This window comes from Balaenoptera borealis (assembly GCF_965194805.1).
Source record: "Balaenoptera borealis genome assembly, chromosome: 10".
In the NCBI taxonomy this organism is placed as follows: domain Eukaryota; kingdom Metazoa; phylum Chordata; class Mammalia; order Artiodactyla; family Balaenopteridae; genus Balaenoptera; species Balaenoptera borealis.
This window is the reverse complement of record NC_138874.1, coordinates 61,687,841-61,714,455: the sequence shown is the minus strand read 5'-3', so window position 1 is coordinate 61,714,455 and position 26,615 is coordinate 61,687,841. Positions and strand designations below refer to the sequence as shown.

The following is a 26,615-nucleotide window of genomic DNA, read 5'->3' as shown; positions in this document are numbered from 1 at the left end:
CCTAACCTATCCAGAATGGAATTCCTGTTCTTTTTCTGTAAACCTGGTCTTCTCCCATTGCACTATTGGCAAGGTCATCCTCCCCGTTGCTCAGACTAAAGCCTTTGGATTCCACCTTAGCTCCTTTCTTCCTCTCACGTACCATATTCAATTCAGCAGAAAATCCACTTGGTTCGACTTTGAAAATAAGCCCAGAATCTGAGCACGTCTCACTACCTTCACTTTACTATCAGATCCAGACCACCATCATCTATCTCCTAGAGTATTATACCAGCATCCTAATTGGCCTCCCTGCTCTGCCCTTATCCCTCCCCTATTCTAGTCTATTCTCATTACAGCATCCTTCTCAAGCATGAGTCAGATACCATCACCCCTCTGCGTAAATCTCTCCATGATGTCCCATCTCATCAGAGTAAAGTTCTTACAAACATCTATAGGTCTCAAGCAGTCGGGCTCCTGTGACCTCACTGGCCTCATCTCCTAAATACTCTGCTTCTAAACATCATCCACACTCCATTTAGCTAGTCTAGGAATTTTGCATTTGTTGTTCCCTCTGCCTGAAATGCTCTTCCCCTAGGTAGCTGCATGGCTTCCCTCCAGTGAATCCCTCATGTCCTTGCTCAGTGTTAATTTCTCAGGGGGAACTTTTTCTAAAACATTAGAATTGCATTTTGAAAAAGGAGATTAAAAGCAAACTTTTAGTTGAAGTATAATATACAAACAAAAGTGTGCATCTGATAAATGGATAACTTATTAAGTATTTACAAACTCACACTCTCATGTAACCAGGACCCAGATTAAGAAACAGTATATTATTAGTAACCCAGGAGCCCCTGCTTTTAAAGCCAGATGGCAGTGTATGTGTGGGTCTGTTTTGGGGCTTTCTTGGGAGCATTGACATCTCTGAAATGTTGAGTTCTCCAGTCTATGAAGATGGTATACCTGTAATAAAGGGATGCTTTATGAATCAGCAGTTTTCCTGGCAAATATAGGACGATCAAGAAGAAAGTGACCAAACTCTTAGATTCCTCTGGGGCTTCTGAGGGTCCCTACAGGGAGCAGATGTCCCCCTTCACCAGATTCTCTAGGAAGGATCTAGATGTTCTCTTAGGCTTCATGGGGTGAATAAAGTTTCCATGTGAAAAAACATCAAAATTGCATTTTAAAAATTTGCATCCCCCGTCCCGCCACACTCCATACATGCACATCCTTGTTGGCTCTCCTGGCTTTGTTTATCTCCACGGCATTTGTTTATTGCCTCTTTTCCCGGAGACACCGTAAGCACTCTGAAGCCTAGAGCTGCTTGCTGTATTCCCAATGCCTAGAACAGCACCTGACTCATAAGAGGTCCTCAATACATGCATGTCGAATGAATGAATGAATGGCTGGAGCCTGGCCTGACCAGCCTTTATCCCAGACAGCTGGGTGGGGCCAGGACCAGCAGGGACTTACAATTTGGGGTGATTTTGGTGCTGAAACCTTCTTCCTTTGCTACTGTACATGGTTCCTTTGCCAAATTAAAGAGCTTTGACTCCATGTAGAAACTTGAAATGCAAAGCTTTATAATCCTTGGCGAGGATGCGTAGAGGCTGGTTAGATTTGGTTATAAACCATTTCTATTGCCAGAAAATCCAATCAGTGTGTTGTTTAAATTCACAAATCAAAATAAACAGCCATGGATTGAAATGAATTTGCTAAACCTCAGTATCCCATTTGGGTCAACATCATTGTGCATCCCCTTTCTTTACTGCTTGAATCTCATTAGATCAGGGGCTCTGTCTGCCTCCCGCGATGCCTTTGACTCTGCGTAAGATGACTAACGCCCACCTGAACGTAGAGCAACTTCCCTGAAAACGATTTCAAATGAAGAAAGAATTAATCCATGAACTATTAACAGGGATTCTGTTCTCCTCTGGCCCTGGTAATTTCTAGAACATTGAATTAAAGAGTTCTCAGACCTTTACAAATTCTCAAGGCAAACATTATTAGCAAAGAGAAGCCCATACAGCATGTTAGAAAATTGCCAGAAAATGTCAATGGAATTTCTGAATAAAATAAAAAAGGTTGAAACTCCCCTTCCCCATCTTCTCCCCTTCTCCCTCCCTTCCTCCCCCTAACATGATTAGAAAGTCATTTCATGTGTCTTATATGTTTGGTCAATCAAAGGCAAACATACATGATTGATGGTGACAGGGAACACATTTAATTCATTATTCTTTACTTTGCAGCAAAATGATTTGTGTAAACTGTCTGCCTAGCATTAAAGGTAAAACAAACTTAGAAACCCCAAAATGTTATATTTTTGTCTAATATTTTCCTTTTGGTTTTATAGCTGTACTCACATATGGATTCTTTTATTTGGCTCTTGGCAAGGACTGAACAAAGGGGAAGCAACACAGAAAGATTACATAATATACAAAAGCCCTGTGCCTGTAGAGGATGGAGCCACAGAAACTGCAGTGGCCAGGACTCAGCGTGAAACCCAGGAGAAGCTGCCGCTCTCCCTGGCCCTTATCAGCTGGCAGGATATTGTCACTAATGTGAAGGAAGGCCCTCTTGACCAAGCCTCTGGTCCAACATCAAAATGAGCTCTTTAAGAGATTATTGGCCTTTTATTAATTGAGTGCATTTCTGAGCGCACCTGGGCATCCACTTGGCCTTTCCCCCGCCCCCTTACAACTTCTCACTTAGGTTTTATGGGTGCTACCCACCATCAGTGATTTTTCAAGCAAAAATATCAAAATGCTATTAAACTCTTAGGAATAAAATCTCAGATTCCCTTATTAAAGCTCTTGGTTATCACTGCCCTAAAGTGATACCAAATATAAATCTATGCCCAGAATAATGATGAGGAACCTGGAACTTTGAGGTGGCCGTTCTACATATCTAGGGGGTGCAAAGTGAGAAACCACCATTGGTTCGATAAGGGAGATATTTTTGTCAAGATCTTTAAAGTTATCATAGCACTCTAAGTGTGCATAGCACTTTAGAATTTATAAGATATGCATTTAACTTAAATTATTTTCATTTGATACACAAGTATCGAGTATCATTTGGGAAATGCGCCTCATGCAGAGTAGCTGGCATTTCTGACCCTTTCTCCCCTGTAGGGTAGGAAGAAATAGGAGAAGAGGCAATAGAAGATGATGCTGGATGGGATTTGATAGAGCAAGGACCATGATGATGGAAGATCGTTGAGTTCTTAGCTCATTGCTTTCCCCACTGTTACACGTTGCTTCCCCTGGAGAAATGTCTCAAATATGAACACTACTTGGTTTTGTATTCAAATCAATAGCTTCTAAGAACAGAATTCACTTTGCAATATTTGTAAAAGTAGTATCCTAGGTTTCTCCAACCATGCCAAACTACGTGCTATAAAAATTAAGACATTTTTCAAAAAAAAAAAAAAATTAAGACATTTTTCAAAGGTGGGAAATTCTTACAGCTGCACCCATTCCCTCCATGGTGCCTTAGTCTGGAAAAGACCCAGGCACTGTTGTTTTCCCTAGACCTTAATGCCTTGTCATGTGGGAGAATTTGTTGCTCAAGTCAAGTGCCGCAGTGGATCAGGGGAGGGAGATGATGACTTATTTGCTGAGGGGGAATGTAAGAAAGCTCAAAAGCATAGTCCGAACCTTCTGAAGGAGGGCACAAGTGGGTCAGAATGCAGTATGGTAGATTTCCAATCGGGGTTTGGGGGGGGGGAGTCGTATCAGTAAGAGGACATGCAGTCCAGAGGATTAAACCATGCCAAGAAGAGGAAGAAAGGAAAATTTCTAACACTGTCTTTTGCAGATGAAGTTTTTAATTTTGAAAATTTGGGGGATTTCTCAAAATGTTAAATAGAGAGTTTCCATATGACCCAACAGTTATAGGTATCTTCCTAAGAGAAATGAAACCATATGTATTAATTTCCTCTGGCTGCTATAATAAGTTACTACAAACTTAGTTGCTTACAACTGATTTTTTCTCTTCTTTTTCTGGAGGCCGAAAGTCTGAATTCAGTTTCCCTGGACTAAAGTCAAGGTGTTTGCAGGGCATCTAGTTTCCATAAAACTAGAAAACAAGTATTCTGCCTCTAAACAATAATAGTAGGACAGCCGTAAGATAACAGTTACAGGCATTCCCATTCCAGAGGGGAGAAAGTGGAAGGAAGAAAGGAGCTACCAGCCCCAAGTACCTTCAAAATCCAACCAGACAAATTCCATTGGGTTTTAAGATCCGGGAATAATCCTCGGTGGCTTAAAATTGGCATTAGGTAATATGATTCCTCCAAATGTGTTCTTTTTCAAAGTTGCTTTGGCTATTCTAGTGTTGTTGCCTTTTCATGTACATTTTAGGATCAGCTTTTCTATACCTACAAAAAATCCTACTGCTATTTTGATTGAAACATGTTAAACCTATAGACCAACTTGGGGGAGCATTGGCTTCCATGAACATGGGTTCCAACCCATGAACGTGGTCTCTCCATTTACTTAGATAATCTTTAACTTCTTTCATCAGTGTTTTATGGTTTTCAGCAAATGGATTCTGTACATTTTTGTTAGATTTATACGTAAGTATTACATTTTGGGGGAGATATTGTAAGTGGCAGTTTTAAAAAATTCAGTTTCCAGTTGTTCATTGGTGGTATGTAGAAATGCACATTATTTTTCTATGTTGACCTTGAATCCTTAACTATGTTACACTGGCTAGCACTTATTCCAGGATATGGAATACGTGGAGTGAGAGTGGACGTCTTTGATTTATTCCTACTCTTAGGGGGAAAATATTCATTGTTTCACCATGAAGTATAATGTTAGTTGTAGGTGTTCTGTAGATGTTTGTCTTCTGAGGTTGAGGGAGTTCTTTCCTATTAATAATTTGATGAGAGTTTTTATTGTGAATGGATTTTGAGTTTTGCCAAATGCTTTTTCTGATTCAATTCATATAATCATGTTGTTTTTGTTCTTTACACTGTTAATATGGTGGATTACATTGACTGATTTGAGAATATTGAACCAGCCACTGTGCATTCCAAGATAGACCCCACTTGGTCATAGTGTGATTTATTTATATCTATTCCTCTCTCTCTCTCTCTCTCTCTCTCTCTCTCTCTCTCTCTCTCTATTTATTTATTTATTTATTTATTTATTTATTTATAGGTAGATATATAGATTTGATTTGCTAATATGTTTGTGAAGATTTTTTATGTCTGTGTTTGTGAGTAGATATTGTTCTATAGATTTCTTACACTGTCTTTGTCTGGCTTTAATATCAGGGTAAAGTTGACTTCATAAAATGAGTTGGGAAGTCTTTCCCTTCTATTTTCTGGAAGTGATTGTGTAGAATTGGTGTTATTTTTTCCTTAAATGTTTAGTAGAATTCACTAGTGAAATGATCTGGACCTCAATTTCTTTTCCCAAAGGTTTTTAAAGACTAATTTAATTTCTTTAATAGCGGTAAGTCTATTTAGGTTATTTATTTAATCCTGAGTGAGTTGCTGCAGTTTGAGGTTTTTGAAAAATTTAGGAATTAGTCTAATTTATTTGAGCTGTTCAATTGATGTATGTAAGTTGTTTGTAGTTTTCTATTATTGCCTATCTAATGTCTGCAGGGTCTGTAATGATAACCTCTCTCTCATCCTTGATTTTTTGATTTGTGTATCCCTCCCTCCCTTCCTTTTTTTTTCATTTTTTGTCAGTCTTACACATGTAAATTTTGCTGATCTTTTCAAAGTTTTTTGATTGCATTATTTTCTTTCTTTTTCTGTTTTCTTTCTGCTTACTTTGGGTTTATTTTACTCTTCTAGCTTCTTAAATGGAGCTTAGGTTATTGATTTGATACTTTTCTTTTTTAATATAAGCATTTAATGCTATATATTTCCTTCTAAGCACTGCTTTAGGTGCATTGCACAATTTTTGAAATGTTGTATTTTCTTTTTCATTTAGTTAAAAATATTTTATAATTCCATTTGAGACTTCTTCTTTGACCCACGGGTTATTTAAATGTGTGTTGCTTAATTTCCAAGTATTTGGAGATATTCCTCTTATATTTCTATTATTTATTCGTGGTCTGATTCCATTATGGTAAGAGAACCTACTTTGTATGATTTCACTTCTTTTAAATTTGTTAGTGTGTTTTAATTTTATTTTATTTTTGGGTGCATTGGGTCTTTGTTGCTGCGCATGGGCTTTCTCTAGTTGCGGCGAGCGGGGGCTACTCTTTGTTGCGGTGTGCGGGCTTGTCATTGCAGTGGCTTCTCTTGTTGCAGAGCATGGGCTCTAGAGCGCAGGCTCAGTAGTTGTGGCGCACGGGTTTAGTTGCTCCGCAGCATGTGGGATCTTCCCGGACCAAGGCCTGAACCCATGTCCCCTACATTGGCAGGCGGATTCTTAACCACTGCGCCACCAGGGAAGCCCTGTTAGTGTGTTTTATACAATCTGTCTTGGTGAATGTTCCATGTGAGCTTAAATAGGATATATATCCTGATATATTGTTGGGTAGAGTGTTCTATAAATGTTCATTAGGGCCAGTTGGTGGATGGTGTTCAGTTCTATACCCTTGCTGATTTTATGTCTACTAGTTCTACCCATTACAATGAGATGAGTGCTGAGTCTCCAACTATAGATATGGATTTGTTTATTTTAGTTCTGTAAAATTTTGCTCTGTGAATTTTGAAACTCTGCTGAGGATATATATGTTTGGATTGTTGCATTTTCTTGATGAACTGAACTTTTTGTCATTATATATTGTCCCTAATATCTTTGGCAATTTTCTTTGTTCTGAAATCTGGTAGACTTCAGATCTGATTTAATAGACCCACTCAGTATTTCTTTTTGATTAGTGTTTTCATAAAAAAAATGTATCTGTTCTCATGATTTTTTTGTTTGAACCAAACTAACAATATATCTTTAAATTCTAAGTGATTTCCTTATAGCCAGCTTATAGTTGGGTCAATTAAAAAAATTATTCTGTGACTCTACATTCGTTAAAAGGTGTACTAGACCATTTATATAAAATGTAATTATAGATATGTTTGGATTATATCTAATATTTTATTTGTTTTCTGTCGATTTTCTCTGTTCTAGTTCTCCTCTTTCCTCTTTATTTTCTTCTTTTGGGTTATTTTGAATATTTTTAGATTTCATTTCATTTATAGTGTTTCTTATTATATAACTTTATGTAGTCTTTTAACTGATTGCCCTTGGGGTTGTAATATACCTACTTAACTTTCCAAGTCTACTTAGATTCAGTGATTCACCAGCGTAATATAGAAACTTGCCAACCTATAGGTCTCTTTACCCTCCCCATTTTTTGTTGTACGTGTGTTGTTGAAAACGCCATCAGACAATGCTATAACTTTTTCTTTTCTGTCATCAAACGTATTTTAAAGAACTCAAGAGAAGTATAGTCTTTTATATTTATTCTGATATTTCCCATCTCTGTTGTTCTCTCTTCATTCCTGATGTTCCATCTTTCCCCTTGGAATCATTTCCATTCTGTCTGAACAACTTCCTTTAGCAATTCCTTTAGATCAGTCTGTTGGCAACAAATACAATTTTCCTTCATCTGACAATGTCTTTATTTCATCTTCATTCCTGAAGGACATTTTTGGTGGGTACAGAATTCTGGGTTGACTAATCTTTTCTTTCAGTACTTTAAGTATATTGTTTCACTTCCTTCTTGCCTCCATTGTTTCAGGTGAGAAATCTATAGTCATTTGAATTGTTAACCTATAAGTAATGAGTCATTTTTCTCTGGTTACTTTCAAGATTTTCTTTTTGACTTTAGTTTTCTCTCATCTGATTACACTGAGTTTAAGCATTATTTCTTTGGGTTTATTCTGTTGGGCCTGAGATTCTTGAATCTCTAGGTTCGTCTTTGATAGAATTTGGGAAGTTTTCTTGCATTATTTCCTCATATATATTTTCTGTACCATACTCTTTCTCCTCTCCTTCTGGAATTCCTATGACACAAATGTTGGACTTTTGAATATACCACAGGGCCCTGAGGCTCTATTCATTTTTTTTCAATATTTTTTCTTTGTTGTTCAAATTGTACAATTTATATTGATCTAGCTTAAGGTTTATTGATTCTTCCCTTTTTCATCTCCATCCTGTTATTGAGCCTCTCCACTGAGTGTGCTAGTTATTATATTTTTCAATTCTAGAATTTTCATATAATTATTTTTATCTTGTTTCTTTACTAAGGCTTTCTGTCTTTTAATTCTTTACAAAAGTGTTCTCTGTTAGTTATTGGAACATTTTATAATAGCTACTTTAGGCTCTTGTTAGATATTTCTAATATTTGTGCCATGTAGGCATTGGATGCAAGTTGAGATTCTTTTTTTTAGTTATTCATATGCCAAGTACTTTTTTTTATTGTATTCTCGACACTTTGTTTTTTTATTATGAAATTCTGGGTCTTGTTTAAAACTTGCAAACACATTGATAATTTTATTGTGGCATGTAATGACCTGTTTTATTTTAGACTGAAATTCTGGCCAAGCTTCTATGGGTTGTAATTTCAATATGAGTTGAATTTTAAAAACACTGGCAGTGTTATTTGGATCTGCCCCACATCAATCTCAAACTGGGTGATAGTTTATATTATGCTCTAGTCCTCAAAATCTATATATGCTGTGTAGGGTCAGTTTCATCCTTGCTCAGCTCAGGCTGAGCCCAGGAGTTCATAAGTAATTGTAAGGGACTCCTTTCTTAAGTCCTCTTTCTCTGTGATCTCCAGGGGAATTTGAGCTTCCATAGGGTTTTCCTTTTTATCCTCTGACCAGAAAGCTGGGGCTTTAGCTACCCTGGTTTGTTATACACTTTCTGCTACTGTGTCCTCACCTGGACAAACCAGTGGGAGGACAAAGAGAGACAAAAAACAATAGGGCTTTGCCTCACTCTCTTTGGACCTCAGACCCTCTAGCCAGAAAAGTTTCTCCTACCTCCTTTTATCTCCCATTGCCACTGCTGCTACTGCCGGCACTGAGTGCGTTAGGGGTGGAGGTGCAAGAAAAGAGAAGAAAAGAAAAAAGAACCCAAACCATGATTTCCCCATTCTCTCTGAGTGTTAGGAATTGTCTCTACCGGTCTTTGAGCCAGAATGAGAGCTTCTCTTGGGGCTTTGTCTTTCCACATTCTTGTGTTCATTTACAGGTTCTGGGCTTCCTCAAAGTCAGGTTAGAGGATACCAGAGCAAAAACAATGGTAAACTCACTGCTGATTTGGTGGTACTTCCAATTCTGGTCATTTTCCCTAATCTGTTTGCTACCGTTTGTCTCAGAGATTTCAAATAGCTGCTCCATGCATTTTGTCCAAGTTTAATAGATGCAATCAATGAAAGACACAGGGTGGAGTGTCCTTATTCTATTTTATCCAGAGCCCGAAAACCAGATATCACTTTAGAACAATATTCTATGTTTGTCCTTTATAGCTGGACCAGGGAGAATATTGCCTCTAAGGCAGTGTCATCATCATCATGTCTTTTTAGCGTATTCAGTAATCACTCTCTTTGGGGTGAGTTTGAGGTAATCCACCTTTTCATCAGAGACTATGAATAATGTAACCTGGCAAGCTGCATTACTGTGGAATCCTGCGCATCTCCTGGCAGAACAATGGGAGGTGACTGTTTCCACTTCAGACTCATTTAGCTGATTTAGAGAAACTTTGGGACACCTGTAAAATGATGCTGAGATCAATTTAAGCATCCATCTGCCATCTTGAAAAATGGCATGCAATAAAACCTTTCAACTGGGTATAATTTTTGTAGTTTTTATCAGCTGCCACATGTATCCCACGGTAGCACGAGTGATGCAGGCCCACTGATTAGGGTTTCAAGTACTAAGAAATACAGGTGTCCTGCCTGCCTTGATGCTGTGCTTTGTGTACACTAGGGGATGGGAAGTAGGCTGGGAAGCGGATGGAATTAATTGACATTATATAAGTGAGAGATATCACTTCCTCCCTTTCCCCCATACCGTGTCAGCAGGTAGAGTATCTCTGCCCACCAAAAACTAACATACAGCTCTATGTCCACTGACCTTGGGGTGCAGAAGCTCTTTGTTGTGGTCAGTCTGCAAAGAGAAGTCTGTGTTTATGCCTAGCCTCCATATTTATGGTGTTGCTTTTTAGGACAATGGATTTAATTAGTTTCTCCTTTTTTTCCTAGACTGACAAAATAAATATCATTTCTTAAGGAGTTTCTGTTGGTTTCCTGTTTCAGCTAACATTTGGCAGTGAGAAGGCCATTTATTTTAATGGTTGGGTATTTTTTCTTCTCCTTAAATGGACTAGTGAGGAAAGAATCAGTGAAAGAGGAATATTTGGTACCTCTTTCGGAATTTGGATTAGGTATTAGACTTGATCATCCAAAGATCTTGGATGGTGTCCCCCTGTCCAGATATATCCATGGAACACTATGTTTTTCAGATGTGCCAGCACAGCCTCACCCGTCCTGTTCTCCCTCACTCGTGAAGTGTGAGGGGAGTTGTGGAGCTGTGCAGTGGGCAGAAGGCTGGGGTTGGGGGTGTGTTGTAAGCCTCTGAATTAGGACATGATTTGTTGTAAGACCTCGCACTGCTTGCTCAAGCTTTCTGAGCTTCATATTCACCCACAGTAAAAAGTGGAAGAGCCTAGCAGGTTGTTGGAAAGATTACCAGTACATGACGGTACGTCACCCCCTTCTTGTTCCTTAGGGGTTGGTGGTACTGTTTGGGTTTCTATTTGTGATGAGATCTGACACTGGATTAGGATTGGGTCACTCATGGGGGAACACAGAGGGATGAGCCTAATCTAAAGCCACTCTCTAGGGTGGTGTAAAGACATCCCTCCCTATACTGCTTACAGTTTTGTGTTGCCAAAGTCTTTGTAAATGACTGATATTGGGGGAGGTCCCTGGAACTCTGTGGTGAGATACAGAATTAGTAGAATTTTCTGCCTGAGTGCATTTTCTAGGGCAGTAGCATTGTTTATCAGCCTAAGTGACACTGGGTCCCTCAACCTTTCTGTCAGAAACCCATCCCCTACCCCCACAGCTAGATTTTACCTGCATGTACAGGTGAAACCTGGATGCACCTTTATGGCTTTTCCCAGGCCTCTCAGTGAATGGAGATATGCTGGCTGTTCTTTTCCATACGTAATGAATGTCCAGCTAGCAAGTGCAGCCCTGCCCAGGACAGAACCCTGCAGTGGCAGTGCCTGGAAGGAGAATAGCTGTGTGCTGGGCTGTGTTACCCGTGGAGAACTCAGAGAGCGTAGTGACCTCCCGGGTCCTGCCTGGAGGATTGATATGTACTATGGACTTGAACTTGCTCATAGAACCAATGGGCACAGGAACAGAGAGACCTCTCCTTGACCAAGCAGGATTATCACACGTCTTCTCTTTCTTCTCATCTTATACCAACTGTAGGATACCATCCTGGCAGTTTTCTGGGAATACTGAACTATAACAAGGGCTAAAATCTTCCAAGAAATGCAACAAGAAGGAGGAAATGTGCCTTCCAGAACTCTTCTCAGGAGGCATACAGTTTGTGGTTGGACGGAATACTTTGGTAAACTCTTTGGGATAGGAGGGATGAGTTCCCTTGAACATGTTACTCCACGTTCAAGTAACAACAGATATTTTCTAATTTGCCTTCTAAAGAGTCGCATCCACTTAATTGCAAGGCTTTTCTTTTGCTGAGGGGAGTATGCAAAATTGGGGCCAGAATTGAATTGCTGAGGGCAATAAAGGCTGAGGGCTCTGACCTGTGGTCATTCTTCTCTTTTTTTTTTTTTAAAATATTTATTTATTTATTTATTTATTTATTTATTTATTTATTTATTTATTTATTTATGGCTGTGTTGGGTCTTCGTTTCTGTGCGAGGGCTTTCTCCAGTTGTGGCAAGCGGGGGCCACTCTTCATCGCGGTGCGCGGACCTCTCACTATCGCGGCCTCTCTTGTTGCGGAGCACAGGCTCCAGACGCGCAGGCTCAGTAATTGTGGCTCACGGGCCTAGTTGCTCCGCGGCATGTGGGATCTTCCCAGACCAGGGCTCGAACCCGTGTCCCCTGCATCGGCAGGCAGATTCTCAACCACTGCACCACCAGGGAAGCCCCCATTCTTCTCTTTTTCATCCCCACCCAGCACTCAGCCTCTACTCCAAATACAAGTTAAACAAGTACTTTTAAAAATAATGTTTGAACAAGCATCGGAGTATTAGCATGCCTTTCTTGTGGACCAAGGATGTGCCAGGCATCAGTTCAGAATCAGTCTGAACTGATACCTGGCAAACAAAGAGGAAACAAAGAGGAAAGCCATTTGCAGGAGGAAGGATGAAAGATGAAAGTAGAATCTAGTGAGTCTCCACTGGAGGGATGTGGGCAAGAGTCAAGCCCAGAAATTGGAAGTAGCCAATCCAGTCTACCCATCAGGGTCTTTTTGTCTCAGGGCTGCTTTCAGGAGACCAGGCTGGGTCTTTATGTCCACGTATGACCTTTCTCCTATTTGGGGAGACAGTCAGTTCCTCCAAATACCTAACTTCTCTCTTATCATCCTATCTATTCAGAGTGAACTTGCTGGCCACTAGGGAAGGGGAGGGGGAGGGAGGACCTCCAGGGAACACTGCTGTCTTTTGGGGATAAACTCAAGTTACTTAGTTTTTCTCCTCAGTCCAGAGGATCATTTGTTGATTAGTGATGTTCCAGGTTTTTCCAGTAGCAGCTAAGCAATAGGAAGCCATGAATCACTGTCCCAACGTCTAACTGGCTGTGTTCCCTTGTGCGAGTAGTAGAGATGTCTTCATAATCACCATCACCATCACCAACACTCATTATTTATGATAGAGCATTTATAGAACATCTGCAGGGTACACACTCAGTAAGTGCCATCTTTTAGTATGATTAAGCCACCAAAGCACCTATCACATAGGAAGCACTCAGAAAACATTAGCTATTTGCCAGGCACTATGTTAGGTGTTTTACGTGGATCACCTCATTTCATCTGTCTTCCTAGGAAGTAGGTACTACTGTTGCTCTCATTTTGCAGGTGAGGGGATTGAGGCTTGGAGAGGTTATACAACTGGCCCAGGGACGTTCAGTGAGGCTGGGATTTGAACCCAGAGGCTGCATGTGCTTTGGTACTTCCTACATTGCTGCTGCACTCAGGATCATGGCCCTTCTTAAACAGAAACTGCTGAAGCCAGCTAAATACCTCAGCAATTTATAAGCTGTCCCCTTTCAGTCTCTGAACCAAATATCATTTTGACGAGGCCTAAAATCCACTCTAGGAAGCCGCAGAGGGGAATTTCAAGTCATTTCTAACTTCCTGTGAAAATATTCTCTAGCTGGCAAGAGATTTTTCCAGGTAACAGTGAATACGCAATAAAGCGGGTGCCTCTACCTTGGGTACCTGGCTCACAAATAACCCATTTGGCTTCCCAATCACCCTGATACCTAAAACTAGCGGAATTTATGCTCGCGGCTTGAATGGCTCTGTTCAGCCAAAAAGCAAAAGTTTATGGCTGAAACCCTTTGCTCTGAAATGAAATCTAGTCTCTTTGGCTCGACTTTATTAGGCCTGGATTGTACAGCGATACGAGACGTAAGTATCCAGAATCTGCTGTCACTAAAATAGAACTGAGAGTTGGCAAACATTTTTGCCCTCACACTCAACACTGTGTCCTAAAATGGAAAAGTTAAACAGAAATAAGGGATACAAAGAGGAGCCATTTTCTGAAACTTTAATTTTAATTGAATTAAATATAGCTGTGTCATTGTTCTCTCTTTACACAGCCCACATTGAAGTGGAGACTAAGTTATTATTGGGGTCATTGGATCAATGGAGAGAGACTAGGTAGATAAATCTGGATCCCTGAAATATTGTTTAGACTAATTATCACAGCAACCCAAACACTGGGATACCCATCTTGTGCTTAATTATCTACAGGCTTTCTCTCTAACTGGCTCCAATATTTAGTGATACTCATAGAAAGCATCCTTTTTCATCTCATATTCAAATCCTTTGGACCATGATTGATTCTCTGGTCCTCAAAGAGAATACTTGTTCTATGTTCTTCACTGTCTTTGGGAATACCTTTGCTACTGTACGTGTGGTCCATGTTTGGGGAGTATTTATGTTGCCTGGGAGCTTGTTAGAAATGCAGAATCTTAGACCCCACCCCAGGACTACAGAAAGCACATTTTACTAACACCCTTGGGTGATTCACATGCTCTTCAGAGTTTGGGAAGCACTGGACTCACAGCCTTAGACATGCCCACTGGTGAGAAACTATCCTGTGTTAACTTCAGTGGATGCAGTGGGATTCTCCCCAAACTGTCTAAAATATTGAAGATTTTGCAAACACATAGGTAATTCTCTAACGATTTGTCTTATCAAAAGCAACCTCATAATTCCCGTGCTGATTCAAATGCTTTTCTATCTAACTCCTTTCTTTTTCTCCCAGTTCTTAATTAGTTAATAGCAAACAGTTGTTTTTGGTCTCAGTTTTAGAATTTAGGAGTAATGGAATTGCCAAATGCAGCCTTTGCTGGGCTCAGTCTATTTCCTGTTGAATTGTTGTTTGACCCTACATTGGAATTCAAAAGAGTGCAATCCAGAAGACAGAGGGCTAGGTCACATGGGAAAGAAAGCATAGTCATGAGACGGAGCAAAGGGGGCTCCTTTCTGCAGGAAGTGCGGTGGGACTCCTAGCTAGTAAGAGGTAGGACTTCTGTTAGATTGGCAAATACACCAATTCCTGAGAGTCCCTTCTTTCAAATTCAAGCCTCCAAGGTATTGGATCTAGAATTTAGAAAACCATAAGCCACTTGCTAAGTAGCCCAAGATGTTCTGTGATGACAAAGTTTCCCAGAAATGTACTGCTCAGTAGGAAGTGTTCTGGGAAGTTTAAAAATCACCCGACTCTACACGTTCCCTGTGAGATGCCAAGAATGCAGAATTTTTCAGCATTCGGGGGGCACAAATTGGTTCCTTTCATGGTCAACACTAAACGCTGTGAAGTTAGCAGCACTGACTTGTGATTAGATGCCTGGAAAAATTGTGCTTGTTTCTTTGTGTCTCTTTCTCCAGTTTTGTCTTGCTCAGTTCAATTCAACAAATATTAATTAAGCACCTCTTATAAGCACCTCATAAGGTAGTATGCTGCTTGTTCTAGAAGATACAAAGTTGAATGCCTAAGGGAGGGTCTCGTGTTCCAAAATTCCACTTTATTGTAGTTCTTGTCAGATGTTAGAAGACTCAGATACTATGATGGTCGCTAATGACAACTAATGCATACTGAGTGCATACTGCCAACCAGGGAATGTTCTAAGCATTCTTTATCCATTATCTCTTTTAGCCCTCCCAAGCTCACCAGAGGTGGGCATGATTTGTGTTCCCATTAAGGCAGGGCAGAGCACATCAATTTGGGGAAATGAGGAAAGTCCTCACAGACGAGGTGGCATACGATGGGAACTTTATAGGTAGAGTTGGATCTTGACAGCTGAAAATGGCCACAGAGAGATTTCTGACAGTAGGATCAGGGAAACGAAGTGGTGGGGAGATCAGAGGGAGGAAGTTTTCAGAATAGCATTGCTGGTCTCCATGAGCTGCTCCTTGAAATAAAGGATTCTGTGACTTAGTACCATGTTGCCCCTTTGGAGATTTACAATTCATAGTAACATGTGAAATACTCTGAGTTGCACTAAAAAACTCCCCAGTTTGGCTTTGTGAAATCCAGCACTTCGCAAATGTATTTCATCCATTCAACAAATATTGAGCTACTGCTATGTTCCATGCACTGTTCCAGGCTCTGGAGACTCAGGTGAATTTTTCTGCCTTCAAAAAACCTATATTTTAATGGGGACACCATAGAACTCCCTCTTCACTCTCTTATGTTCAAGGTGGCACCTGTTAATAAGTTCTGTCGAGGCTACCTTGGGAAATCTTAGTTGGGAATAATGCTACTTTACTGGCATTTGGGGGAAATTGTGAGAAGTAAGGTTTGTAAGATAGAGTAGGACCAGCACAACTGCAAATGCAGTCCGTGGATGGGTGCCATGAACTATTTGCTACTCATCCACGAAGTGGCAAGTACAGAAAATGAGAGGAATGCTTAGGAACTTTTAGAGCAATTTGACAGATTAATTTTATATCGGTTGAATCTAATGATAGAAATTTTGGACTTGTATTTTGCATGTCTTGTCTATTCTTTTTTTGTTTTTTGGAAATCATTTCTGTTAGATTTTGCAGAAGTTTGAGTCTGCAAAACGATGGATACCAGAAATAAAAACAAAACCCTGGTCTCTCACCCCAAATGGGTTGAGAAGCTCTGTTCTGAAAAATCCTGCCTGCCAGGGACTGAATTGTTCTCCTGAGGATTGCTTGGCAGGCGTCTGCTTGAGAACACTTACTTGCTGCTTGCCCTACCCAGATGAGAATTATTTTTAGTAGTATTTTAAGAACCTTATTATTTGAAGCACAAGTGAGAATGTTCTTAACTATTATCAAGATTGCAAAACCAAAGTCCTATTTGGACAGATAGTGAATAGGCCCATCTTTAAAAAGGCCTGGCAACACTTAAGCATAAATACCTTTTCTACACTGGAGAGGAAAAAAAGAAAAGGGTAGAACAACCTACCTACATATTAAAAAAATTACCAATTTCCTGCCACATAGGCCACACTTTCTGAAATAATTTATAAATAATAATTATTTTTAAAAGTTCTCATATCACTCTTTCCGTTAACCCTTCCTTTAACTTCAGTTCCTCTGGCATTCTGTGTTTTCAGAAGTAACCTAAGTTGGGGTAACATAGCAGGGGGGAAAATACCCTGTCTGCTATCTCTTTTTGCATGTGGTGTGGTCTGTTGATCTCTCTCTGAACACTTCATGTGGGCTGATCTTTTTCTTCATAATGCTTGATGGAAGAAATCTCATTTGATAGTCTGCAGCCCACTAGTCTGGGAATAAGAGATTCGGTGGAAGTCCACCCCAGAATTAATCTTTGGAGTTGTTTATTTATTCGTTCAGTGCTGAAGCAACCAGTTATCTTGCATTCCATCAAATTCCAAATAATGTGTTTTAATTGACATTGTCCCAAAGCCTTTGGAAAAATCTGAGATCCTGTCGTTCTATTCTCACATTCTGGAAAATACAATCTGAAATAGGCCATAATTGTGGAATGCCAAATCGTTATGGAGTCCCTGAAATCCAGTGCTGCTCTCGGAAGGACAGCCGACCTGAGTCCACATCCAAGAAGGACAGCGTTGATATGCAATTTGGCACAGAGAAGAGATATATTCTGAAAAGGTGCAAATCACTGTTGGTTTCCCATCTCTTCTGTTTCTTTCCTTTGTTTTCAACTTTATCACCAGTTTCCTCCATCCCCCAGAAAGCTGTGCAGCGAGGCTTTCTCTGTTCTGGCACTCGTGAGGAGCTAAGCTAGCAAGACTCGAGCATTTTGTTTTTTAATTCTACGAGTTTATGTTGAGGTGAGGAAGAGAGGGGGAAAGAGCCGCATGCCCACTGGTGGTTAAAACTGCGGCAAGTTTGTTAACATTGGAACATAGAGGGAAATAAAGGAGGAGAGAGAGAATCCAGGAACTGGGTCAGTGATAAAGTCTTCTTAACAATCAGTTGTCCTTAGCATTGTTCTTTCCAGCAAGAAATGATTGGATGCAACATTGAATCAGATTTTTCCCAGTGGCAGAGCATGCCGTTGAGGGATGGGGATGAAGGACCCCACTCATTTTAGTGACCAGCCCACACCCTCATCACCCTAGAGCCCATCAATGCTGATTCCGTGTTGATTACTGTAATTAAGAGCTTGACACATTCTGTGGGTGTTCTCTGTTTTTTGTGGGCGTAAATATGTTTTTGTGGAATCTCAGATACGTCGGCCAGTTCCTGTCAGTGCACTCTGTTTTAGACGGTCACATTACAAAGGACAGTGACGATGTATTGTGTAATTTATATGTACAAATATTCAGCTGTAGCTAATTGATTCTAATTAAGGACTTTTATGGTTTAAAACTATACATCCTTTAGAGCAAGAATATCGAGAATTTGGATAGATTTTTAAAAAATCATAAATGTAATAAATACCTGCTATTACAATAAATAGTCTTCTACTACCAGTTTTGGGCAATACTGGTGTGTATGTTACAACTCACCTCTTCTTATTGCAGCTATTAACATAATGGTCATTGATTTTTATAATTTCCTCTTAGTTCATTATATTTGATGTGCACAACATAACGTATATTTGGATTAAAACAATGTACTTGTTTTCGATTAAGGATTGGTATATGATAGTCTTTGGAATTATTCATACGACTCTGGAGGTAGGGATGGACTTCTGCAAAATTATTTGGCCGTAATCAACACAGTTATTCAGACTCTTTGCTGGAAACAGAAATCACAGTGATTGTAACATACCGCAGCTGGGATGGTTGATTTTTCACATTCACTGGGCTGTTAGCGTTAGAGAAACACAGTTTCACTCTAATCAGAGAAATCATAAAATATAAAAGGTGTCGTTCCTGACCCACCGTTAGTAACACATGCAAAATCTGGGAGCAAGAAGGTGTTACTTCCCCCAGAGCCAAGGCTGATGTTTCCAGTTTGATGGTGCCTTTGGTGGTGGAGCCATCGGCCCCCAGATTGGTGTACAACCGTTTACTTAAGGGATTGAACTAGACTGGTTGAAAAATTAGATAATGAAGGGCAGATAAATAAGACCGTGAGAAGTGTGGACGTGCGAGCCCCACGGCTCAGATCTCTTTTCTCACTGAAGATCTGCGAGTCGTTGATGAATAAGGACCCGGAGCACATCACCTGCTCATTTTTGCTAGGTGCTCTTCTGAAGCAGCGGGAGTTTGATGTGACAGCCAGAGGAGAAATTGCTGCCTCAGGAAATGCTTTGCCTTTGACTGATTGTTGAATGGCTGGCAAATTAATTTTGGCACCTTTCCCTAAGTCATTTTGGTCCCATTCTTTCATTTTTCTGCTGGGAAGTGTGTATTCACATTACAGTTAAAAATATTTCGACAACACAGATGTGGAGAACAGCATGTACTATTTTAGGCAAGAAGTTGTAGGCTGGGATGGTTCCATTTTATAGAATAGAAATGATGCCGTCGTGCTCTGAGAGGAGGTCTGAACTCTCCTTTCAGCTCGACTTAAAATCAATATTACTTCTCGCTGACTTCTCACAAAGTCAGGGGCTCCAGGGTTTAAGATCTTGCGTTCTTGAGGAGCTTTTCCTCTTAGGTACTTATATTCCGCAAACCCTCCAAGCCCCCCAAAATCCTAGCACCACTGCTTCTCTATATATTTACCCTGTCAGTCTCTAGCAAGAGATAATATGGTGGGTGGTTAACAGTATGAACTCTGAATCCTGTTTGTACCACTCATTGGCTTTGTAACCTTCAGTGGGTTACAGAACCTCTCTGTGCCTCTGTTAAAGGAGACTTATAATGACAGTAACTCATTCTACCGTCTCTAGATCTCTTTGTTCACTGTCAAGTGTTTTAAACTCAACATATTGTATTTTATACTAATTTTTCCTTTCCTAAGAATGTATTTGATTACGGCTAACAAAACTAAAAGGAATGTGTATTTTGCTTTTGCTTTTTTCAAAATAAGTGAAAGGTGCCATGCTTGAGACTTAGAAAGGGAAACTTTGATAAGAAGGGGTAATTGAAGCCCTTGCCTCGGGATGAAGATTGAGGTTCTGTTGTCTGAGTTTGTGACACATTACAGTGTCATAAGGCTGGGTGCTCTACCCCTGACTCTCCTGATGGGATAACCTGTTCCTGTCATTGTTCTGCCACAACTTGTCATTCTTGCCCTTAAGGATTGAAGGGTGTAAGTGTTGATTATAATTATTGATTCTCCTTATATTATACGTATTGGTTTTTTTAAAAAAATTTGCTTGTGGTAAAATACATATAACAAAATTTACCATTTTACCATTTAAATCATTTTCAGTAAGTTTTTGTGTGTGTGTGTGTGTGTGTGTGTGAACATTTATCAGAACCTGAAAAATTTGTTAACTTATCAATAGAGAAATTGTGTTAAAGATGTAGAAATCTTAAAGGGTTATAACAATGAATTTAAACTCCTCAGCTTTTAGACAGTCCGTTCAGTACTTCTGCATCTCGCATTATACATACCATCTGAGCATCTGCATATGTCTGTGGAAGAGGCATTTTGCTTTCCAGAAAAGTTCTGTTCATTTTTTTTTCCCAGTTTTTTGACTTTTAGTCTTCAAGCCTTTCAGATCAGCCACAAACTTGCAGGAAAAGAAATGTGGAAAAAAATCAGCAAAAGTCAGATATATATCGTCAGATATATCTTAGACAGGTATATGTGATGCTTTTTCTGGCAAAGAGAAAAATATGGGAAAATGAATACCAGTTTAAATAAAATTCAGTCAGTAACTAGAATGGCTCATAAGACACAGAATATGCTCAAAAATATTTGCTGAATTAATGAATCAATGAACAATTTATGCTAAGTTCAAAAGAAACATGAATATAATATTTGTATCCTAAAAAGAATTTATTTCTACTTAAAAAGTTTAGTGATGAACCTACAATAAAATTTGGTCTCAAGAGTAGTTCCATTAGGACATAGAGGCATGAAAATAATGACCATAACTAAAAGAACCAAATTGAAATCATATTAATTGAGGAATAGCACCAACAATCAATAATAATTGAGATAAAGCTTCATATTTTCATTATTTTTGAAAGCCAAGTGGAATATTTAAATTAGCAACATAAGCAACATATTATAAAAGGAATGTCCCTGCTAAAAGAATAGGCTGAATTCTTCTACTTCAAGAAAACTATTTGCCCATAAAACTCAACTGTGAGGATTTATAATTGGCAATCCCTCAGATACTATCCTATTTACCAATAAAAAATTGTGATAACATAGTGCCCCAAATATTATATATTTCAAACTATTTACTAATGCAGACTAAGCTTTCTTCAAATTAGTTGGAATTAATAACCTTTGCTTATGAAGTCAAGAATATCTTTTATTTGAAAAAATAAGTTGAAATCTTATGAGTCGGGGAAATTAAAAAATTTGTGCTTAGCTAAACACATAGCAGTTAATTTTTAAAATCATAAAGTTTAGCAGTAGAAAAGGTTGAGTCCTTTTGTTTTGAAAGACCCCACTCTGGGGAAGACTAATTTGTAGATGAACAATCCATACCCAGCAGTATTGCATAGCACATGTCTAACGTGTGGTGGTAGGTTAGAAGCAGCACAAACTAATGAGGTTAACCCACATAATCTAATAACCCAGCCAGAACACAAAGCAGACGTAGCATAGAAGCAGGGAGCATTCAATTTATTTCTAAATTATTCCTAGCTTTTGTATTCCAGAGCATCACCAAGTAGATGGTAGGTGTGCATTTCCCACTGTTTCCAAGTCTCTCTCATTTCCCCCAGTTAACTGACTATTGGGTCATAAGCAAGATGCCTTTTTTTATTTGGCTGTGGCTGGTCTTAGTTGCAGTATGGGGGTTCTCCGTTGCGGCGTGCGGGCTTTTCTCTAGTTGCAGCGTGCACGTTTTGTTTTTCTTTTCCTCTCTCTCTAGTTGTGGCATGCGGGTTTTCTCTCTCTAGTTGTGGCATGCAGGATCCAGAGTGCGTTGGCTCTGTAGTTGTGGCACGAGGGCTCCAGATTGCGTGGGCTCTATAGTTTGCGAAACCCAGGCTCTCTAGCTGAGGCGCGGGCTCAGTAGTTGTGGCGCGCAGGCTTAGTTGCCCTGCAGCAGGTGGGATCTTAGTTCCCTGACCAGGGATCGAACTCGCGTCCCCCGCATTGGTAGGTGGATTCTTTACCACTGGACAACGGGGGAACTCCCAAGATGCCTTTTAATTCAGTACCAGCACAGGACATTATTAAGAGCCACTTCCAGTTGGCTGGGAAGCTCCTTTTCATCCTCCGCCTTATCTAACCTCCAGTGGAAGTGAACTGGGGAGACAGCAGCTTACAGATACCCAAGGACCACACAGCCTGCCTGTCTTCCTGCCTTGGGAATCCATGACATCCCCAGGCTCCCAGGGGCTCAGCGTTCTTGTTGTTTTCACTTTATACTTTTAAACGGTCGATTGCAAGGTAAAACCTTTCCAGAAATAGCTAGCGTGAAGAGGGCTGTTGGGAAAACCAGTTGAACTTGATTAATTACGACAAAAAAAAAAAACAAAAAAACATTTTAATGACATTTTGGTGAAGACCTTTCTGAAACTACATTTTACTTTTTTTTTTTTTTAATTTATTTATTTTTATTTATTTTTGGGTGTGTTGGGTCTTCGTTTCTGTGCGAGGGCTTTCTCTAGTTGTGGCAAGCGAGGGCCACTCTTCATCGCTGTGCGCGGGCCTCTCACTGTCGCGGCCTCTCTTGTTGCGGAGCACAGGCTCCAGACACGCAGGCTCAGTAGTTGTGGCTCACGGGCCCAGTTGCTCCGTGGCATGTGGGATCTTCCCAGACCAGGGCTTGAACCCGTGTCCCCTGCATTGGCAGGCAGATTCTCAACCACTGCGCCACCAGGGAAGCCCTACTTTTTTTTTTTTAATTATTTTATTTATTTATTTTTTAATTTATTTTTGGCTGCATTGGGTCTTTGTTGCCGTGCACGGGCTTTCTCTAGTTGCGGCGAGCAGGGGCTACTCTTCCTTGCAGTGCGTGGCCTTCTCATTGCAGTGGCTTCTCTTGTTGCGGAGCACAGGCTCTTGGCACGCAGGCTTCAGTAGTTGTGGCACACAGGCTCAGTAGTTGTGGCTCGCGGGCTCTAGAGCACAGGCTCAGTAGTTGTGGCGCGCACGGGCTTAGTTGCTCCGCGGCATGTGGGATCTTCCCGGACCAGGGCTCGAACCCGTGTCCCCTGCATTGGCAGGCGGATTCTTAACCATTGTGCCACAAGGGAAGTCCTACATTTTACTTTTTGTGATATTCAAGGTGGTGTTGGAAAAATCTACTTTTTTCCCAAAGTAGAAATAGATATGTTGTTTCATGTTATATATATATGCTCACTGCAAAAGCCTTCAGACAATACAGAAATCTATAGAGAAAAAGTGTCATTCTACATCTCAGAGATAACAACTGTTACTGTTTTGGTATAAAGCTTTCTAGATTTTTCTACGGCTTTACGAACATTCAGATAATTATAGGGTGTTTAAAAATAGGATCAGACTATACACACTATTTAGTAATGTGCCTTTTAAGGTAATTTTTCTATGAAAATATATACATTTTCATCATAATTTTTAATTGCTTCCCTGTATTCCACGGTATAAACCTACCATTTGTGGTTATTTCTAATTTCTTGTTCTAAGAACAAGAAGAATGTTCTTGTACATGTGTATGTGTATACTTACCTACTTGTTTCTTTGCTATGAATACTTAAAATGGAATTGTGTAAAAGAGTATGCACTTTTGTACATTTTGATAACAATTTAAAAATTGCTCTCAAAAATTTTTTATCAATTGTGGATGAGTGCCCATGCCTCCACATTCTTGGAAATCATACAGGTTTAGGAAGGAGTGGTGCTTTAGAGGGGACATCCGTCTAGTCTATGAGTTTAGGGGCATGGAAGGCTTCACGTGGTGATGGGGTATGTTCCTGGTTGTTCAGGAAGGTCGCCACGACACAACCAGTGCATTCATTTGTTTGCCAGATGGGGTAACCCCACTTTCCTTTTACTATCCTATCTTAAACCCTTCTCCTGTGTGCTTCTCCCTTAGATTGAGGAAGACACGTGGCAAAAATACTACTTGGAAGGAGTCTCAAATGAAATGTACACAGAATATCTCTCCAGTGCCTTCGTGGGTCTGTCCTTCCCTACTGTTTGTGAGTAAGTGACCGCTAACCATATGCTCTTTGGCTTTCAGAAACATTTAACGTGTCTCTGGAAGGAAATGCACCCCACCTGTGGCCAGCACAGTGGGGACACTCGACAATTACCAAGTGTCCTGTGCTCAGCCTTCTGTGATGAAGGGGAAGGTGGGTCATTATATGGCCCCTGCCTTGGGGATTTCTGCTGGCTCTCCTTTCCCTCCAGTCCTGAGAATCTCAGGCTTGGATTCATCATTTGCCCTAAATTATGAACTGCAGTTTTCCTGCATATCTTGAATTATGCCCCTATAATGTAGACACATGTATGAAGGGTAGCATGAACCCATGCCTCTGATTTTACCAGGGCAAAACCAAATCTTGCTAGCACCTTGATGAAAGAAATTTTAATCTCTTTCAATTAAGTCAGGTCATAAAGACATCAGAGAAGCCGCTGTTCAAAGTGCTTTCACTATTTCCTGAGGCAATGTGGAACCAAATGTACACAGGGAGGCCTTGAAATAGTCCTGAGTGGTTTAGCCCCGAGATGGACAACTGGTATGTTATAACAATAAAAAGGCTTAGCATCTCCTTGTACTGGCTCAGCAAGATGGATTTGAGCAAGGGGTAGCCCCAGCCTGCATGACCCCTCGAGGTAGAACAGGTGATCATTTAAGGGGTATGACGTCAGGAGCTCCAGGTGTCCCAGACCCCAAGAAACTTCCACCAGGACGATGCCTCAGATTCCCCACCTAGAAGCTCAGATGTTGGATGTAAGTCAAACAGGGGCTTTGTCCCTATGAAAACACAGACTCCCTGGGAATGCTGAAACATGAAGCCCGATACTTTGACACTGTAGCAAAGAATTTGGTAAACTCAGTCTCACTGATAAAAACTGGGAAGAAACAGGGGAATCTGGGAACCCACTGGGCTGAGGAAGAAGAGCTCTTCCCTTGTGCTGTCTGCCTGCCTGCAAACACCTTCTGGAAAGGGCAGCCTGAAGAGGACAGTCCTGGGGGGCTCTTGGGTTCCTCTGTCTCATAGTTTGCTGTTCTGTGCTCAGCAGAGAGGGGCCAGAGCACCTGGTAGCTTGGTGTTTACCTGTCAGTGACTTCTGTCAGTGAGCACAGCAGGTGCACCCTGCCTGTCCCTGGGCCCAGACCCTAAGCAATCCAAAATGGTTTGACTGTTTACTGAGATTTCTCACCCTGTCTCGAAGCGAAAGTTTAAACGCTAAATGGACCGGAAAAGGGCATAGGTAATTGATTCCGAAGGAGTTATTTTCCAAAAATGGATGCCCCATTGTAACTCCCATGTGTTCCTTTCTTTGAGAGCTATTTCTCATTCTGCCATAGAAAGGAGTTAACCATTCAGAGGCACTGGGTCCTGGAACACTGAGGCTGTCCCAGGGGATTTTCTCTGTCTTGGAGCGTGGCCTGCCTGGGATAAAAATTCCAGGAGGATTCAGGACTTATATTAGAAGCTGGTCCTATAAGAAGACAATTGAGGCCTCTTAGGTCTGGTGTAGATGTGGTCTGAGCCCACAGCAGAACTGCCAACGCCTGGAGGAGTCCTATGGCACCTCAGGCATTAGCAGGGGAGTATGTGAAGTCCCCTTCTTTGTCTTTGAGTCTCCCAGGCTTGATTGGTGTCAACATGAGCGCTGCCTTGCAAATCCCTTAGTCCATGTCCCTCCCCCACTCCCTTCCTTCCTTCCTACTGCTTCTCTTATTTTGCTTCTGGAAACTGAGTGAGTTCATTTTAAGAGTGTTAACCTGGAAGGTTAGAACTGCTCCCTCTAAAAGTTCCAGCTGGGATACCTGTGGGGTCAGTTTGACTCACGTATTTGTCCTACACAGTGTTTCATTTCTTAAAAGTTAGTCGCCAGTATTTCAAAAAGGTGGTTCTTCACGTAAAACTAGATTCCTGGTCTCTTTTGAAAATCTGATGAACCAACACGGGACTTGCATTTCTACTGAATGCTAAGGGACTCCAGTTTGCTGTAAGGAGGGGTTTAGTGAAGGACCTCCCCTCCCTGATTTCTTAAACTGGCCAGATTTGCATTTACATCAGGGCCTGGCCCCCTCGATGTGTGAGTTTGCCAACTCTGACCCATTGGGTGTGTGAAACTTCTCTGCCCTTTGGAGCCGGCTCAAGAGCTGGGCAGTAGTCTGTAAATATTTCCCTTGACTGATTTGCATGTTGACAACATGTTCCAAGAAGGAGAAGATCCCTCAGACATACCTTGTTGTCAGAGAATTTGGTGTTTGTTTGGTACAGCTTCTGGAATACAAAAACAAAAACCAAAACCAAAAACCAAAATACCATCATGAAAAACTTCTGATGTGAGTGAGAATGTGTTCAACTGACTGCTGTTATTCGTTTAACACAATGATACAGCAGAGGTAGAAATAATCAATAAAGAAAGGACACTTAATGAGATTTAGGAACATCCCAAAACATTGAAGCTCTCCTCAAGCATTTGATTATCTGGAGGCTTAATTATCTGTGTTTTCTACTTTAAATTAAAGAAAAGCCATAACTCAGAGTTACCAGCAGTTTAATGATAACACTCTTCAATTCAGGTTAATTAAAGCACAGCCGTAATTAGAGTGTAGGGTTGTATATCACCAGGCTGGCGCATAAGTATTTTCATTACAGTAAGAATTGGCTATTCAATTTCAAGATGACATGAAGGACGCCAAAATATATTTTCAGCTGGTTCATGTAGAAGAAAAAGAGTTGGAGAATATTCTGGGTATAATAAAGCACTGATAAAATATACAGATTTTCAG

General features: G+C 40.5%; 1 protein-coding gene and 1 long non-coding RNA gene across 17 annotated transcripts in view; one reads left to right on the top strand and one right to left on the bottom strand.

Moving 5' to 3' along the window:
• Nucleotides 1-26,615, top strand: part of KCNMA1 (potassium calcium-activated channel subfamily M alpha 1) — a 775,994-nt gene that overhangs the window by 582,853 nt on the left and 166,526 nt on the right. For all 16 annotated transcript variants that reach the window (XR_014249397.1, XM_082408745.1, XM_082408748.1 and 13 more), the window contains one exon: nt 23,733-23,842. Coding sequence is in view for 15 of the 16 variants with exons in the window: in XM_082408745.1 (XP_082264871.1) it covers nt 23,733-23,842 (110 nt within the window). In the remaining variant the exon portion in view is untranslated. The remainder of the gene's footprint in view (nt 1-23,732; nt 23,843-26,615) is intronic.
• The window catches only part of LOC309604608, a 555,802-nt gene that overhangs the window by 475,725 nt on the left and 53,462 nt on the right, over nt 1-26,615 (bottom strand). The gene's annotated exons all lie outside the window — the stretch shown is intronic.